This window comes from Sebastes umbrosus, chromosome 14 (assembly GCF_015220745.1).
Source record: "Sebastes umbrosus isolate fSebUmb1 chromosome 14, fSebUmb1.pri, whole genome shotgun sequence".
Lineage (NCBI taxonomy): Eukaryota > Metazoa > Chordata > Actinopteri > Perciformes > Sebastidae > Sebastes > Sebastes umbrosus.
In genome coordinates, this window is record NC_051282.1 from 10,477,296 (window position 1) to 10,495,018 (window position 17,723).

Consider the following 17,723-nt stretch of genomic DNA (forward strand, 5'->3'; position numbering starts at 1 on the left):
ACCTTCACGCTCCTTAGTTTGGATTAAATATTGTATGACTGGCAGATTTATCTAAGATCGTTTTACCGTTTGTCCACATGGATAATTGGTGAGGATATTGATTCATCACTACTGTTTGTTGTTTTTTAGATAACCACCATGACTGCTGATCAGATGTAGTTCCTGTGTGACTGAACGCCACTGGTGGACTGAAGGGGGTGCGGGGGTGGGGGGGGGGGGGGGGGGGGGGACCGTCCCTCTTGGTGCCACTATGTTCGAACAAACCAAAAAAGTGCCCTCTTGGATGCCCCTTTGGTAGATGAAACATGATAGGATGCCCTTCCAGTGAAGAAAATATGATGAAGTGCCCTCTAGGATGCCCTTCCAGTAGAGAAAACATAATAAAGTGTCCTCTAGGGTGCCCTTCTAGTAGAAAAACATGATAAAGTGCTCTCTAGGGTGCCCATCCAGTAGAGAAAACATAATAAAGTGTCCTCTAGGGTGCCCTTCTAGTAGAGAAAACATAATAAAGTGTCCTCTAGAGTGCCCTTCCAGTAGAGAAAACATGAAGTGCCCTCTAGGGTGCCCTTCCAGTAGAGAAAACATGATAAAGGGCCCTCTAGGGTGTCCTTACAGTAGAGAAAACATGATAAAGGGCTCTCTAGAGTGTCCTTACAGTAGAGAAAACATGATAAAGGGCCCTCTAGGGTGCCCTTCTAGTAGAAAAACATGATAAAGTGCCCTCTAGGGTGCCCATCCAGTAGAGAAAATATGATAAAGTGCCCTCTAGGGTGTCCTTACAGTAGAGAAAACATAATAAAGTGCCCTCTAGGGTGCCCTTCCAGTAGAGAAAACATAATAAAGTGTCCTCTAGGGTATCCTTACAGTAGAGAAAACATAATAAAGTGCCCTCTAGGGTGCCCTTCCAGTAGAGAAAACATAATAAAGTGTCCTCTAGGGTGTCTTTACAGTAGAGAAAACATAATAAAGTATCCTCTAGGGTGCCCATCTAGTAGAGAAAACATAATAAAGTGTCCTCTAGGGTGCCCTTCCAGTAGAGAAAACATGAAGTGCCCTCTAGGGTGCCCTTCCAGTAGAGAAAACATGATAAAGGGCCCTCTAGGGTGTCCTTACAGTAGAGAAAACATGATAAAGGGCTCTCTAGAGTGTCCTTACAGTAGAGAAAACATGATAAAGGGCCCTCTAGGGTGCCCTTCTAGTAGAAAAACATGATAAAGTGCCCTCTAGGGTGCCCATCCAGTAGAGAAAATATGATAAAGTGCCCTCTAGGGTGCCCTTCCAGTAGAGAAAACATAATAAAGTGTCCTCTAGGGTGTCCTTACAGTAGAGAAAACATAATAAAGTGTCATCTAGACTGCCATTCCAGTAGAGAAAACATGAAGTGCCCTCTAGGGTGTCCTTACAGTAGAGAAAACATGATAAAGGGCTCTCTAGAGTGTCCTTACAGTAGAGAAAACATGATAAAGGGCCCTCTAGGGTGCCCTTCTAGTAGAAAAACATGATAAAGTGCCCTCTAGGGTGCCCATCCAGTAGAGAAAATATGATAAAGTGCCCTCTAGGGTGTCCTTACAGTAGAGAAAACATAATAAAGTGCCCTCTAGGGTGCCCTTCCAGTAGAGAAAACATAATAAAGTGTCCTCTAGGGTATCCTTACAGTAGAGAAAACATAATAAAGTGCCCTCTAGGGTGCCCTTCCAGTAGAGAAAACATAATAAAGTGTCCTCTAGGGTGTCTTTACAGTAGAGAAAACATAATAAAGTATCCTCTAGGGTGCCCATCTAGTAGAGAAAACATAATAAAGTGTCCTCTAGGGTGCCCTTCCAGTAGAGAAAACATGAAGTGCCCTCTAGGGTGCCCTTCCAGTAGAGAAAACATGATAAAGGGCCCTCTAGGGTGTCCTTACAGTAGAGAAAACATGATAAAGGGCTCTCTAGAGTGTCCTTACAGTAGAGAAAACATGATAAAGGGCCCTCTAGGGTGCCCTTCTAGTAGAAAAACATGATAAAGTGCCCTCTAGGGTGCCCATCCAGTAGAGAAAATATGATAAAGTGCCCTCTAGGGTGCCCTTCCAGTAGAGAAAACATAATAAAGTGTCCTCTAGGGTGTCCTTACAGTAGAGAAAACATAATAAAGTGTCATCTAGACTGCCATTCCAGTAGAGAAAACATGAAGTGCCCTCTAGGGTGTCCTTACAGTAGAGAAAACATGATAAAGGGCCCTCTAGGGTGCCCTTCTAGTAGAAAAACATGATAAAGTGCCCTCTAGGGTGCCCTTCTAGTAGAAAAACATGATAAAGTGCCCTCTAGGGTGCCCTTCTAGTAGAAAAACATGATAAAGTGTCCTCTAGGGTGCCCTTCCAGTAGAGAAAACATGATAAAGTGTCCTCTAGGGTGCCCTTCTAGTAGAAAAACATGATAAAGTGTCCTCTAGGGTGCCCTTCCAGTAGAGAAAACATGAAGTGCCCTCTAGGGTGTCCTTACAGTAGAGAAAACATGATAAAGGGCCCTCTAGGGTGCCCTTACAGTAGAGAAAACATAATAAAGTGTCCTCTAGGGTGCCCTTCCAGTTGAGAAAACATGAAGTGCCCTCTAGGGTGTCCTTACAGTAGAGAAAACATGATAAAGGGCCCTCTAGGGTGCCCTTCTAGTAGAAAAACATGATAAAGGGCCCTCTAGGGTGCCCCTCCAGTGGAGAAAACATGAAGTGCCCTCTAGGGTGTCCTTACAGTAGAGAAAACATGATAAAGGGCCCTCTAGGGTGCCCTTACAGTAGAGAAAACATAATAAAGTGTCCTCTAGGGTGCCCTTCCAGTAGAGAAAACATGAAGTGCCCTCTAGGGTGCCCTTCCAGTAGAGAAAACGTGATGGAAGTGCCCTTCGAGTGGCGAGAGTGCGATGAAGTGCCTTCTAGGGTGGCCTTAAAATTGAGAAAACACGATGCAATGCCAAATAGGCTGCCCTACATGCTCGAAAACGTTCTGTGCGCTGGTGCCTGTTTTATTTTATTTTTTTCGTCTCTGCCCTTCAGGCAACCTGAGTCCGCCGCTGCTGACAGCAACATCTCCATCTCTAATTTGCTAATTCACATGAGGTCACAGACTTCTAAGACATATAATCTCTCTTTTCCATATATTCTTGTCTGTGTTGGTATGTTGATGCATCAGATCACGGTCTCACGAGAACTGATATGCGACTTCTTCTTCTTCTTCTATGGTGTTTATTGGTGGTTGGCAAACCTGCTTAGAGGTGCATTACTGCCACCTACTGGACTGGAGTGTGGAGCAGTAGATAATAATAATTGAAAACAACAACCAAAAAAACAAAACAACTAAATTATTTCTATTATTCCTGTTGCTCTTAAGTAATTAATTAGACGTGTGTGTACTTTTCTGTCTTTTCTAACAGATTCCCCATTGTAATATTTACATCATTTAGTCCTGATATTAATTCCCTTCTTTCTCCGTCATACCTGTTGCAATCTACAAATACATGTTTGACAGTTTCCGGTTTATTACAGTGTGTGCATACTCCAGTTGGGTGTTTGCCTGTTCTAAGAAGTTTGGTTTAATTGTGCATGTTCTCAATTTCAAAAAAAATAATTTGTATGTCAATCAACTGTTGTTTTAATGATTGTTTGGCCAATATGTGTGCTTTCTCATTTCCTTCCACCCCTACATGAGCAGGAACCCAAAGAAGAGATATCAAATCCCCTATAATGTAGTTTGAGTAGCATATGGGAAATCTCATACAAAATATCCTGCCTGCATGACAATTTTCCAGATTTAATACTTGAAAGTGCTGCCAAGCAAGTCAGAAGTTATTACGACACTTGCTTGATTATCCACCCATTGTAATACTAACAATATTCAAATGTCTCATTGGCTAAAATGTTACACACTTCCCTAAGTGTGTATCTGCGGCAACACCGCGTAGCCAAGCATGGGGGATGCTTGAGAGCAAACATTTCACACACACATTTCCATCACCTTGGAAATGTGGGACAAGTAAAAAAAAAAAAAGCAAGAGGCATATCAGGGGAGATTCCTGAGCTAGTTTAAATCAAAATCGGTGTTGGACCCATCATTTTTGGCCCCTTGCCGTTGGTGGGCTCCCTCTCATTGGACTCGACCATGCACCTGACCCAGCTAGAAAAACACACTTGAAAGAACCTTGCATGAACCAATAGGGGGCAATAGGGGCACTGATACTGTGCTTACATCAGGAATTTGGTATCTCTGAACTCCTAACAAGTTCGATATCAAAAATATGCACACAAGAGAAAAAAAGACATTTAATAAACACAATTTTAGCTTGGGTCGTGTTTACCGTGTTCACGAGAAGAGTGCATATGAACGTCCCCCTCTTATTGTTTCCACAACCTCGTAAGTGGAAAGTTTCTGAAAGCTCCGAGTTCATGAGTTGTGACGTGTTTGTTGACGTTGTCAGAAATAGCGGAGGCCATGGAAGTTAATTTTTCGGTGCATAATATATTGTAATTTTGGTCGTATATTGTTTTTCTTCGTAATTATATAATATGTCTGAGGAAAATGTTGATATTCCCAACAGCCTCATCTTTCTCCTCTGTCATTATGCCTTTGCATTTACTGCATTATGTTACCCGCTTGCTAAATTGTTAGCCTCTGTGGCTTCTAGACGCCGACAGTAACGTCAATATTGCCGTTGCTTAGCAGCGGTGTTCTCACGACTTTACCACTTGAACGCCAAACATATTGTGTACATGACTTCCCATGTTGTAAACACAAGCTCACCAGTTTCATTTGAAGGCACCATATGTCTGCACCAGATTTCAAGACTTTAGACCAATCAGAACAAATGTTTTTTTCCCTGATCATACTAAATACAGTAGTTGGGCTCAAATGGGTTAATAGGCGAGATGAGCAATAAACAAACATAACAGAAATATATCCATGGCTCCTACAACATGTATTCATAAACGACATACTAATATTTGTCGTACTATCATATCATAAGGCAGCTGTGGGTCTCATAGCATCTCATTATCTCCGTGACTTCTTGTTGCTGACAGCAGCAATGATCATTTGTAAGACTGTGCTGGTACCACTGTAAAACTTTAATAAAAAATGAACACATGAAATGATGGCATGATACAGATGTGCAGTATTACACATAACATTAAATAAGAAACACAGGCTTATACAAACATTTAAACCTGAGATATTTTTTCATTTTGCACAGCATAAGAAATAGGCGCACATAAATCACAGCACTAGAGAAGATCAACAGCCCTGAGTATGACATTGCACTGATTGTTTCATTTACCTCTGAAATTATAGTGTTTGCATGCATGAAGACATTCAAGCATTAAAAAAAGATTTAAAAAATGACCACTGATTTAGTGCATTGATTCTGCGTTTCAAAAAATCATTAAGTTAGTCTCAGTGTTCAAGGCACAAATGGTTGCAGGTATATACTGATCTCTACTGTAATCCCAAAGTAAATAATACATACACACGTTAAAATACTGATTTAAAATCTGATTGGCAGTTTGACATCTTGCATTTTATCACGTAGAAGGAGGTATTGTTACTCATAAAATGTAAAACCTCAAAAGAAAGCATTTGTTTGTATCGCTGGGATTGAGATCCAAAAACACACCTGCGATTACCGCTTATCACCAAAGAGAACCAAATGGAGATCTGTGAGATTGAAACTTTAAAGCAATAATTAAACTCAAAATCATCCGTGTGTAAACGGATGTGTGAACCACAAAACAAATGACTCATGACTCATTACTCTGAAAGCATCAGGCAGACAGAATCCCACCTCATGGCTTGAAGAGAAGAGGCTGCATCCGGACGAAGGTGAAGTTGTAGTACTGCGGCAGACCCTGGTGGCTGATGTTGCTGAATTTATCCCAAATGAACGGCGGGAGTCCGTCCTGTGTCGTTGGCCCGTTTACTGCCTCCGCACGGAAGTCCCCAGCCATGTTGAAATCTGTCACCTGGACGGAGAACAACGCAGGAACCAGAGAAAATGTCAGCTAAAAGGCCTTTGGTTTTTACAAGTGACCTCTATTACTATTATGCAAGATCACTGTGGTGACAGGGCACTACCTTAGTGTCATAGCAACCTCCTGGTGTAGGCCTCTCTGTCCATAGGTCGCAACGGCAGCAGATGGTCTTGCAGGGGTCACCCTTGGAGTATGGATCCTTCTTGTAGTCTGAAAAGAAACAACAATGGTAACATTAATCATGTGGACACTGGTAAATATACAAGTCATCTTCTGGGCTAAGTTAATCTTTATTTAACCTCTTACACTCCTTGAGGGCGCCGACTTTACTTTTTTCCGAGGTTGTAGAAGGCTCAGTTTTAGAGCTAGAGTGAAGGTACTGGTATCATATGAAACTACAACAACTACCTAAGGAATCCATTGGTACCAACTTCATCCTAGCATGTCGGGAAGAACGCTAAATAGTGCTATGAAGTTACGCTAAATTTTGGCGAGGAAAAGCTTGAATGACGATTTTCAAAAGGGGTTCCTCAAGATATGTGAATGAAAATGGGTTCTATGGGTACCCACAAGTCTCCCCTTTCCAGACATGCCCCCTTTATGATAATCACATGCAGTGTGGGGCAAAAACATGCAGTTGTCTTAAATGCAGTATAAATGTGTTTTATTTTTTGCCTATTCTATAATGGTGTGTTTGAATATTTCTGCATACTGGGGTCCCTAATCAGTCTTGGAATTACATAAATTGGGTATCACTGTAAAGCTGAGACTCTCATGGATCCAATTAACCCAATTGTATTCATGTGTGATGTTGTTAGTCCCCATAGTAGCCATTTCATTGTAGTGAGACCATTTTTTAAAACTTGACTTCACTGTATAAAATGACCTGTGGTGACCTCTAGGATAATCACAGCCTCATGAAACTTTACAGCCACAAACTAGAGACCTAAAGCATTCAGAGGATGGATGGCTTTCCTAGGTAGATTGACAATAAGGGGGTTTATGAGCAGTTTCTAGAACACAAATTCTCGCCATCCAATCGCCAAAAAACACAATTCTTGCAGAAATCTCCAAATGTCAAAAGCTTTTGATCCCAAATCACAGCATGGCTTTTTATATGATGTTCCTCAAGGTCCTGGTGTCTTAATGTGATATTTTGGAGGGATTATTGATCATTTTCTATCAATTCTCAAGTGGTAAAAAAATGGTTAAATTTAGCACCAAATCTGTGTAACAAATGGTATCAACCCCAAAATTGCAGCAACATAATAGAGCATAGGAATGACCATCATATATTTGTATCATAATGTTCTAAGCCCTTATACACTATTTATTTTAATTAATTATTTTTTTTTTTATTTATTTCTGATTTATGACTAGAGCAACTTGCCACACAGTGCTGAGCTGCATCTCAAATTAATCTTCAGATTCCCAGCTTTCAGATGATGTACACCACTTCTATGAAACATCTACTGTTGACCTGCTATCTCCCCCTAAAGACCCCCTGTACCACCTTAAAACAGACAAAAATGGGTCTATGAAAAAGAGGAGTGGAGAGTGGAAAAGGTTAAAATGTGGGACCAACATTAATATGAGTATTATTTGAGATCTACCGTTTAGTGATATGCAAAGTAGAGACTCATGATTACCTGGTGAAGCTAGGTCAATCAGTTAACAAAGATGTCACTTATGTTTTCTTATGAAAACGTAAGAAATGCAGGTTCCAGTTGATATGGAGAACCAGCTGAATGTGAGTCAGAAACAAAACGAGACAGAGCCACACACCATTAAACCTCATGATGTGCTTCAAGGAATCCAGGTCCTTGACATCGGCCTGGTCGCGGCGGAAGATCTTGGCTCTGGGACAGAGGTCGTAAGAGAAGTCTTCTCCGTGCTCTTCCCACATTTCTCCATAACCGCTCAGCGTGTAGATCTTCTGGTGGAAGGGAACGTTGTAGGACGGCCAGTAACCTGTGGTGAACGGAGGCAGCGGGAAAGAGAAACTCTACAAATGTCCAAATGAAACAAATACTGTAGAAAACAGGAGATCTGTTGTTACCTCTGCGCAGAGCCTGCGTCTGGTCAGAGTACTCCACCAGCCCGGGGATCTGCTCCACCACAGTCAGAGCGCCGTCATCAACACTGTGGCCCAGCTTCACTTTGCTCCTGTCCAACACCATGTACTGGTTGTTGTAGGTACCTACACAAGCAGAGCCAGAAATATCGTCTTTTCTATTCCATGCATGCTAATGTAGCCTCGAGCACAGATGAGGAGCGGGCAGCAGAGGTCTGGGGCCTCATTACACAAAAATATCCAAACTGCTAGTCCTATCTGAAGTTTCAAAGATAGGAAAAATCCTGTCTTCCTATTACAGAAGCAATTCCTAAACTCATGGCAGTGTCCTATCCTATCTCAGACCTCCTATCTTAACTTAACTTAAGAAATCCGAACTATGAGTGTAAGTTTGATCTTCAGTCGGTACTTGTCTTGTCATGCCTGTATCTTTGATTCAAATATACCGGTAAACTACTCGAGATGGACAAGCTATAATATCAACAGCTCTCACTTGTCACTGGCTTGCTAGCTTGCTACTATGGACAAAGAAATGATGAATGATCCGTGCAACCACTGGCAGAGCCCTCGTAGGGCCTCTCCAGAGCCGGACGTAGCCTTAATTGCCAATTTCCCAGGAGACTCCCGTTTTTCATTGCCCTCTGCTGGTTTCCTCCCGAGGTCACAGTTCTCCCACATTTCTACCGATTTATGGCAATTTATCGCACCTTTTTTTCCTTTTAGTTATTTCAGCATATTTCTGGCACTCTACAACGTGTATAAGCAATAAACCCTACTGGTTTTACCCGGACGGCAATAGAGCTACACCAAATGACTTTTCCCTGCGGTGGAGAGTTGCTCGCGACACCGCGGCATGGTTTGGCTGACATGTCCTTCTGTCTGTCTGTCTGTCTCCATCTCCCCCGTTTCATTACCCGGGACATTGCCGCTGCCGCACTGCTGTACTCACACGCACCTCTACACACAACAAACAGCGATATCCGTCTGAGAATAACTAATAATAATTGATGTTGAATATGAATAATGTTTTTTATTCCTTATCTCATGGGCTATTTGGGAATTTATACTTTATTATTACATACTTATAAAAAAAAAGAAAAGCATTCGAATACTGATTTGGAGGTTGATGACCATGGCGACGGTCAAAGCTTCGAAGCATTCGGGTCAGCCCTACAGCAAAGCAGTCGTGGTGCAAGCTATTGGAAATAACGGGTTTCAGAGTGCAGTGGTGTCGTTGTCGCGTTATGTCTGAAAGAGCCTCTCAAAGAAATTCTCAAAAAATGAATGAATGAGAACTGATGAATATTAGCCTAGTTTATAACAGAGATTCGCCAGAGGGACAGTTTTCTTTCCTGAGAATTAAGAGTAAAATTAAAAGTAGGCCTGTTTAAAATAGAAATACTGTTGCAGCGTACTTATTATTTTGTTATTTTCACTCTTTAAAAGTCACCAGAATGCAGGAAACAAAGTCTATGAAACTCAAATTCTCAAGGTTAGCAAGTATGGACGTAGCACGTAGAACAAATTCAAAATGAATCGTCATGGCAGCCAGAAAATTTAAAGCAGCATCATGCGGTTTGAGTAGCCTTTCAATCATTATATTACCATATATACCATCTTCATTGTCACTGGCATACAGACCGAACAACAGTGCTGCTGCCATTTCTGGCACTTCTTTTGAATTTAGGACAGGGTCTATGCCGTCCTAATTTAGGGATTTCCCAAGGTAGGAATCCTAAATTAGGACGGTTCTGTAATAGATGAATTCCTGTCCTAAGATAAGATAGGCTTTTGTCTTAAATGCAGTTAGGAAACATGTTTCTGAAATACCAATAATGTCATCCTGAAATCATCCTGAGATAAGATAGGCTTTCAGACTTTCAGTTTCTGTAACGAGGCCCCAGGTGAGCTCACTTCTTTCTAACTCCACATCCTCAGATGTTTTTTCAAACTTGTAGTCTCCAGACTAGAGCTGTCGATAATAACACACGACGCAAATTTGTTTTAATGCCACTAATTTCTTTAACACATTAACGCAATTTGCGTTTTTTTCAGGATGTAACGGGCTCAGTTAGAAAGAGTGAAGATACTGATGTCATGTGAAACTAGACAACCTAAGGCATTCATTGACACCAACACTGTCATACTAGCTTGTCATGAAGGAGGTTAAATAATGCTCCAAACTTATGCTAAATTTTGGCGAGGAAAAACTGGCATAGCCATTTTCAAAGGGGTCCCTTGACCTCTGACCTCAGGATATGTGAATGAAAATGGGTTCTATGGGTACCCACGAGTCTCCCCTTTACAGATATGCCCACTTTATGATAATCACATGCAGTTTGGGGCAAGTCATAGTCAAGTCAGCACACTGACACACTGACAGCTGTTGTTGTCTGTTGGGCTGCAGTTTGCCATGTTATGATTTGAGCATATTTTTTATACTAAATGCAGTACCTGTGAGGGTTTCTGGACAATATTTGTAATTTATTTGTGTCGTTAATTGATTTCCAATAATAAATATATGTATGTATTAGCATAAAGCAAGCATATTTGCCCACACCCATGTTGATTAGAGTGTTAAATATTTGAGAAATCTCCCTTTAAGCTACATTTTGAACGGATAAACAAATGTGCGATTAATCGTGATTAAATATTTTAATCGATTGACAGCCCTACTTCAGACACAACCGATGCTGACTCAAGTGACATCACTTAAGGATCTTTATCAGATTACACGCAGCTCCCTCTGGAGACACAAAAGGCTTTCTACAACAGTTTTTCACATTTGCGGTAGTTCTCCCTGAGACCTGTAAACAGACTTTGTCTGCCTGTAAATTAGGTGGAGTTCCCCTATAAGTATCAGGTCTAAGCAAGTTGATTTTAATTTTGTGCTAAAAGAAATGTATTCCAACGGCTGCCTGGAAGGTCAAATGAATGAATAACAGATCTAATACACTGGTATGCTTTGGGAAACTAAAGGTTGGCAGTAGTGTAAGTATATATTCATTTCATTCAGTTTTATTGATTTGCTTTGAATAAAATGGTCTTTAATTAACTGTTATTGACCCATTGCTTTATGTTATACTTGTATGTCTCATCATGTTACTGCCATCTTTTAAAATAATTTGTAACTATGCTTAGTGCTATATAAATATAAAATCACTCACCAGAGTTGTACGTGGAGAAGGTTTTGGCCCACTCTTCTCCGGTATGTGCCAAACTGTGAGCCAGCCTGACCCTCTGCCACGACAGCAGGCTGTTGGGAGTGATTGTGTCAAAAAGGGAGGTGTTGAAGACATTGTTGGTGGTCTGTGTCATCATCAGACCGCTGCCCAAGAGGTAGAAGTCATCCAGAGACACGAGGAAACCTGAAGACGAAGATTAACCTGAGAGCGTTTCTGACAATCTTCACAAACAAGCCACGGTTGTGTGGAAAACTGTGATTACAAATCGCTACCATTTCACTGCTGTCCTTGTTATCTTTGAAGAACTCTTGTTTCGGAGAACTCCTGGGGCCTACATACTACATACCAGGGTAGCTGCTGAAGGACAGTTTCCCAGTGGCCGTGTGGGGCTCAGTGATGCGGAAGTCCCAGTGTTTGTAGATCCGCATTGTGGCAGCGTAAGTGTACCAGCTGGAGTGGGCAAACAGGAGGTTCTCAAAGCCTGGCAGGATCTGAGGGGAAGGGGGGCGGTCAGAAAACAGAGAAGTGGAGTCAGACTCAACAGTCGATCGATACGGTATTCCTGTGTCAGCAGAAATGACTGGAATTTGTGTCAATGTGAATCAGATTTCGAACACCTCAGAGCCATACTTCATTATCTTATCTTTAAAGGGACTATTTGTAACTTTCAGAAATGCTTCTTAACAGCGACACCTGTGGCCGTGAAATCAACGAAAGTCAGCGTCGGGCTCACGCTTGCTCGCTCTCAATATACCTGAACAAGCATCACTCAAAACAGTGAGGCGACACACGTCAGCTAAAACCACAATATCACTCTATATTTCAGCTGCTTGGCAGTAATGTTAGCTGACTAGACGAAGGTCTCTCCATGAACATGATTTAGATCTGATCCTAGTGTTGGCTTTTCCTGCCTAAGTGCAGGCTGAAGCAGCGGGGCTCTGCAGCGTGTCTTCCTGCTCTCTCCTACCGCAGCCGGAGAGAGCAGAGGAGACACCGGCACCCGGTCGGTAACGAGAAGACAACGTAAATCTCTGTAGAGCTCCGTCACTTCACAAGACACGGAAAACCTCTGTTGGTCTGGAGGAGTTGCAGCCTTTATTTCTGCACAAACGTCCCCTGTACATTCACTAGATATTCTCAGAGCTAAACTAACTCTTCTGCAGTGTGTAGTGAACGCGCGTTCACGTCTAGAGTTGGAGCGAGCTGAGCTGTCTGAGTGAAGGCGAGCAGGCAGAGGAGGAGGGTACAGCGGCTACACGCGAACGTGCATATGCGAGCGCGCATGTGTGACGACCCGCTACATTTATGCGTGTACAAAGTTACAAATAGTCCCTTTAAGCTCTTTTGCCTCATGGACTGTTTGGTGATTACCAATGTTTAGCAAAACACACAATATCAGGCTCTCAGTTACAGGGATATGTGAATAAAACCATAGAAAAAGACGTGGATTTTTCTATTTCATATATGTCGAACACCATAAAAAATGCCATCTTGGATTTCAGTGTAAGGGTCATCTTGCAAAACCTGGTACACAATGTAAATGTGGCAGTGCTCCACTATGTAGTAAATATGTTTGATGTAATTTGAAGCCACTTAAGGAAAAAAAATAAGGATATTGTTAATTAAGTAAGGGACAATGTACAGCGAGCTGGTCATTGTTGTGAAATAAACCCCGACAGGTCTTGCATCAACCTGAAGGGGTTTATTTCACAACGGTCCGTCAGAGTCCGACATCAGAACTGAGCCCATAGCAACGGTCTGTTATACATAGCAACGGTCTGCTACAAAGAAATAACAGACACAGCGATTGACCAATCAGAATCGTGTATTCAACAAAGCCGTGTAATAATTAATAAAAATTAATTGTAATTCAATGTCTCACTTTTTATAATATGGGACCTTTAAGGCTTAGAACAGTTTGATAAATTTGACCGTATTTAGGTTTTTCAAATTAACATCAACATAGTAGTAGTCATAGTTCCTTCAATGAAGTCAATGATTTCTCACAGAGATTGACAGAGTAGTAGTAGACACATGGGACACTACAATTGCCAGAAAGTCTTGACAATCAGATTAAACTAACTCTCCTGTGACATCATCAGTGACATGATGGAATGTTGCCATTGTGATGTCATAAATGATGTCACATAAATTGTGACATCATAAGTGACATCAGGGAACGTCGTCGAAAGTTTACTTATAGAACCCCCGTTACGCCCATCAATCACAGATCAAAAAACAAGTGTTTTGTTGATACTGCCAGGCGTAGGACGACAGGCCACTCGCAGACGGGGACCGAAGGCCGAAGACTCGCAGCAGACGGAAGGTTGCCCGACGCAGACGCAAGGCAACGCCATTAACCACGAAGGGAAAGCATTAATGCATTAAGCATTAATGCTTTTCATTTGTCTTATTGTTTTTTTTTAGGTAGCATATTTTACTTTATTTAGATTTTTTTTAATCAACATTAACATAATCGTATTCACAGTTCCCTTGATGAAGTCAATGATCTCCTTCATTCAGACTAAACTAACATTCCTGTGACATCATCAGTGGTTTCATCTGTGAGATCATAAATGATCATGTCACATAAACTGTGACATCATCAGTGACATCACAGTTTGTGGTTGTGTCCAAAATTCCATACTAACATGCTATTTAGTACGCTAAAACAGTATGTGAGATATTTTAGTAGGTCCGAAACCTAAGTATAAAACCTATAGTACGCAAATTGCATACTATTTCCAGTAAAATATTACAGTATGCAACGCTGAACATTACGTTGGCAGAAATATCCCACAATGCAATGCGGTAGTGAAGACAACGTTGATAATACATGTCGACAGACAGTTCTGTAACATCAATAACACTTCAATTTAACTGTAAATATAAGATTTCACTTTGCTCGGTTTAATAAATATTTGAAATTAATTCAGACTATATCTCACAAACCGTCGATTTTAACACATGAGGTTGGCACAGGTTACCATGGTTATGCGTCTCGAACCGGCAAGGGGGAAGTAATGACGTTAATTACTTCTCAGTGTGTCCGAAAAGACACATACAACTGTTTATTCGCACAAAAGTATGTTGAACTTGCTATTGTACTATCGTACACCTATTGTGTATTTTTTTTTAAAAATGTACATCAACATAGTAGTAGTCATAGTTCCTCTGATGAAGTCAATGATTTCTGTCATTCAGATTAAACTAACATTCCTGTGACATCGTCATTGAGATCATGGAATATTGCCTCTGTGACATCATAAATGATAATGTTACATAAACTGCAACATTATCATTGACATCATAGAATGTTGCCTCTGTGACATCATAAATGATAATGTTACATAAACTGCAACATTATCATTGACATCATAGAATGTTGCCTCTGTGACATCATAAATGATAATGTTACATAAACTGCAACATTATCATTGACATCATAGAATGTTGCCTCTGTGACATCATAAATGATAATGTTACATAAACTGCAACATTATCATTGACATCATAGAATGTTGCCTCTGTGACATCATAAATGATGATGTCATAGGAATGTCTATTCAGCTCTATATGTCAGCATTCTATCACGCTCTTTATGATGCTATTGTATTCTACTCTATATCAAAGCATTTGATCAGTAATTGTGATATTCTGTGCCGCTATATATGACAGCATTCTTTTCCGTTCTAATGTCATTACAACTAATCAAAATGCAATTGTGGATATCTCTAATGTTAATTCCAGATAGTCAAGCTTAGCTATTAAATGTTAAAACAGCTTGCCATAGAATTGTCCAACGCAGACGCTAGGCTATGCCAATAAACATGTAGCCCAAGCATCAACATGACAGTGCCCTTCATTTTTTTAAAGGTCCCATATGTTTACATGCTGTAATGTTAAAAAAAACGTTATTTTCCTCATGCTGTCTGCCTGACATATACCTGTATTCACCCTCTGTCTGAAACGCTCCGTTTTAGTGCATTTCAATGGAACTGCAACATAATTGCGTTGCTAGGCAACAGTTTAGGTCCATGTTTACTTTCTGTCAGCTGATGTCATTCACATACACTGCAACTGGAAATAAACTGGGACACATTTACATTTAAATGTTCCATATATCGTAGATTTGTGACATCACACATGCATAGTACTCCTGACTGCTTGTTTAAACCTGCTTAATAATAAAAGATACCTGAACATCTTACTTTTTATAATATGGAACCTTTAAGGCTTAGAACAGTTTGATAAATTTGACCGTATTTAGGTTTTTCAAATTAACATCAACATAGTAGTAGTCATAGTTCATTCAATGAAGTCAATGATTTCTCACAGAGATTGACAGAGTAGTAGTAGACACATGGGACACTACAATTGCCAGAAAGTCTTGACAATCAGATTAAACTAACTCTCCTGTGACATCATCAGTGACATGATGGAATGTTGCCATTGTGATGTCATAAATGATGTCACATAAACTGTGACATCATAAGTGATATCAGGGAACGTCGTCGAAAGTTTACTTATAGAACCCCCGTTACGCCCATCAATCACAGATCAAAAAACAAGTGTTTTGTTGATACTGCCACGCGTAGGACGACAGGCCACTCGCAGACGGGGACCGAAGGCCGAAGACTCGCAGCAGACGGAAGGTTGCCCGACGCAGACGCAAGGCAACGCCATTAACCACGAAGGGAAAGCATTAATGCATTAAGCATTAATGCTTTTCATTTGTCTTAGTGTTTTTTTTTTAGGTAGCATATTTTACTTTATTTAGATTTTTTTTAATCAACATTAACATAGTCGTATTCACAGTTCTCTTGATGAAGTCAATGATCTCCTTCATTCAGACTAAACTAACATTCCTGTGACATCATCAGTGGTTTCATCTGTGAGATCATAAATGATCATGTCACATAAACTGTGACATCATCAGTGACATCACAGTTTGTGGTTGTGTCCAAAATTCCATACTAACATGCTATTTAGTACACTGAAACAGTATGTGAGATATTTTAGTAGGTCCGAAACCTAAGTATAAAACCTATAGTACGCAAATTGCATACTATTTCCAGTAAAATATTACAGTATGCAACGCTGAACATTACGTTGGCAGAAATATCCCACAATGCAATGCGGTAGTGAAGACAACGTTGATAATACATGTCGACAGACAGTTCTGTAACATCAATAACACTTCAATTTAACTGTAAATATAAGATTTCACTTTGCTCGGTTTAATAAATATTTGAAATTAATTCAGACTCTATATCTCACAAACCGTCGATTTTAACACATGAGGTTGGCACAGGTTACCATGGTTATGCGTCTCGAATCGGCAAGGGGGAAGTAATGACGTTAATTACTTCTCAGTGTGTCCGAAAAGACACATACAACTGTTTATTCGCACAAAAGTATGTTGAATTTACTATTGTACTATCGTACACCTATTGTGTATTTTTTTTTAAACATTTACATCAACATAGTAGTAGTCATAGTTCCTCTGATGAAGTCAATGATTTCTGTCATTCAGATTAAACTAACATTCCTGTGACATCGTCATTGAGATCATGGAATATTGCCTCTGTGACATCATAAATGATAATGTTACATAAACTGCAACATTATCATTGACATCATAGAATGTTGCCTCTGTGACATCATAAATGATAATGTTACATAAACTGCAACATTATCATTGACATCATAGAATATTGCCTCTGTGACATCATAAATGATAATGTTACATAAACTGCAACATTATCATTGACATCATAGAATGTTGCCTCTGTGACATCATAAATGATAATGTTACATAAACTGCAACATTATCATTGACATCATAGAATGTTGCCTCTGTGACATCATAAATGATGATGTCATAGGAATGTCTATTCAGCTCTATATGTCAGCATTCTATCACGCTCTTTATGATGCTATTGTATTCTACTCTATATCAAAGCATTTGATCAGTAATTGTGATATTCTGTGCCGCTATATATGACAGCATTCTTTTCCGTTCTAATGTCATTACAACTAATCAAAATGCAATTGTGGATATCTCTAATGTTAATTCCAGATAGTCAAGCTTAGCTATTAAATGTTAAAACAGCTTGCCATAGAATTGTCCAACGCAGACGCTAGGCTATGCCAATAAACATGTAGCCCAAGCATCAAAATGACAGTGCCCTTCATTTTTTTAAAGGACCCATATGTTTACATGCTGTAATGTTAAAAAAAAACGTTATTTTCCTCATGCTGTCTGCCTGACATATACCTGTATTCACCCTCTGTCTGAAACGCTCCGTTTTAGTGCATTTCAATGGAACTGCAACATAATTGCGTTGCTAGGCAACAGTTTAGGTCCATGTTTACTTTCTGTCAGCTGATGTCATTCACATACACTGCAACTTGAAATAAACTGGGACACATTTACATTTAAATGTTCCATATATCGTAGATTTGTGACA

General features: G+C 40.2%; 1 protein-coding gene across 1 annotated transcript in view; it reads right to left on the minus strand.

Annotated features, from left to right (window-relative positions):
• Nucleotides 1–5,068: 5,068 nt before the first annotated feature.
• plbd1 (phospholipase B domain containing 1) overlaps nt 5,069–17,723 on the minus strand; it is a 29,510-nt gene continuing 16,855 nt past the window's right edge. Inside the window, exons 6-11 of the mRNA XM_037792670.1 lie at nt 11,597–11,741; nt 11,233–11,433; nt 8,051–8,191; nt 7,777–7,962; nt 6,095–6,201; nt 5,069–5,982 (exon numbers count right to left, since the gene is read on the minus strand). Coding sequence (XP_037648598.1) covers nt 5,806–5,982; nt 6,095–6,201; nt 7,777–7,962; nt 8,051–8,191; nt 11,233–11,433; nt 11,597–11,741 — 957 coding nt within the window. The 3' untranslated portion in view covers nt 5,069–5,805. The remainder of the gene's footprint in view (nt 5,983–6,094; nt 6,202–7,776; nt 7,963–8,050; nt 8,192–11,232; nt 11,434–11,596; nt 11,742–17,723) is intronic.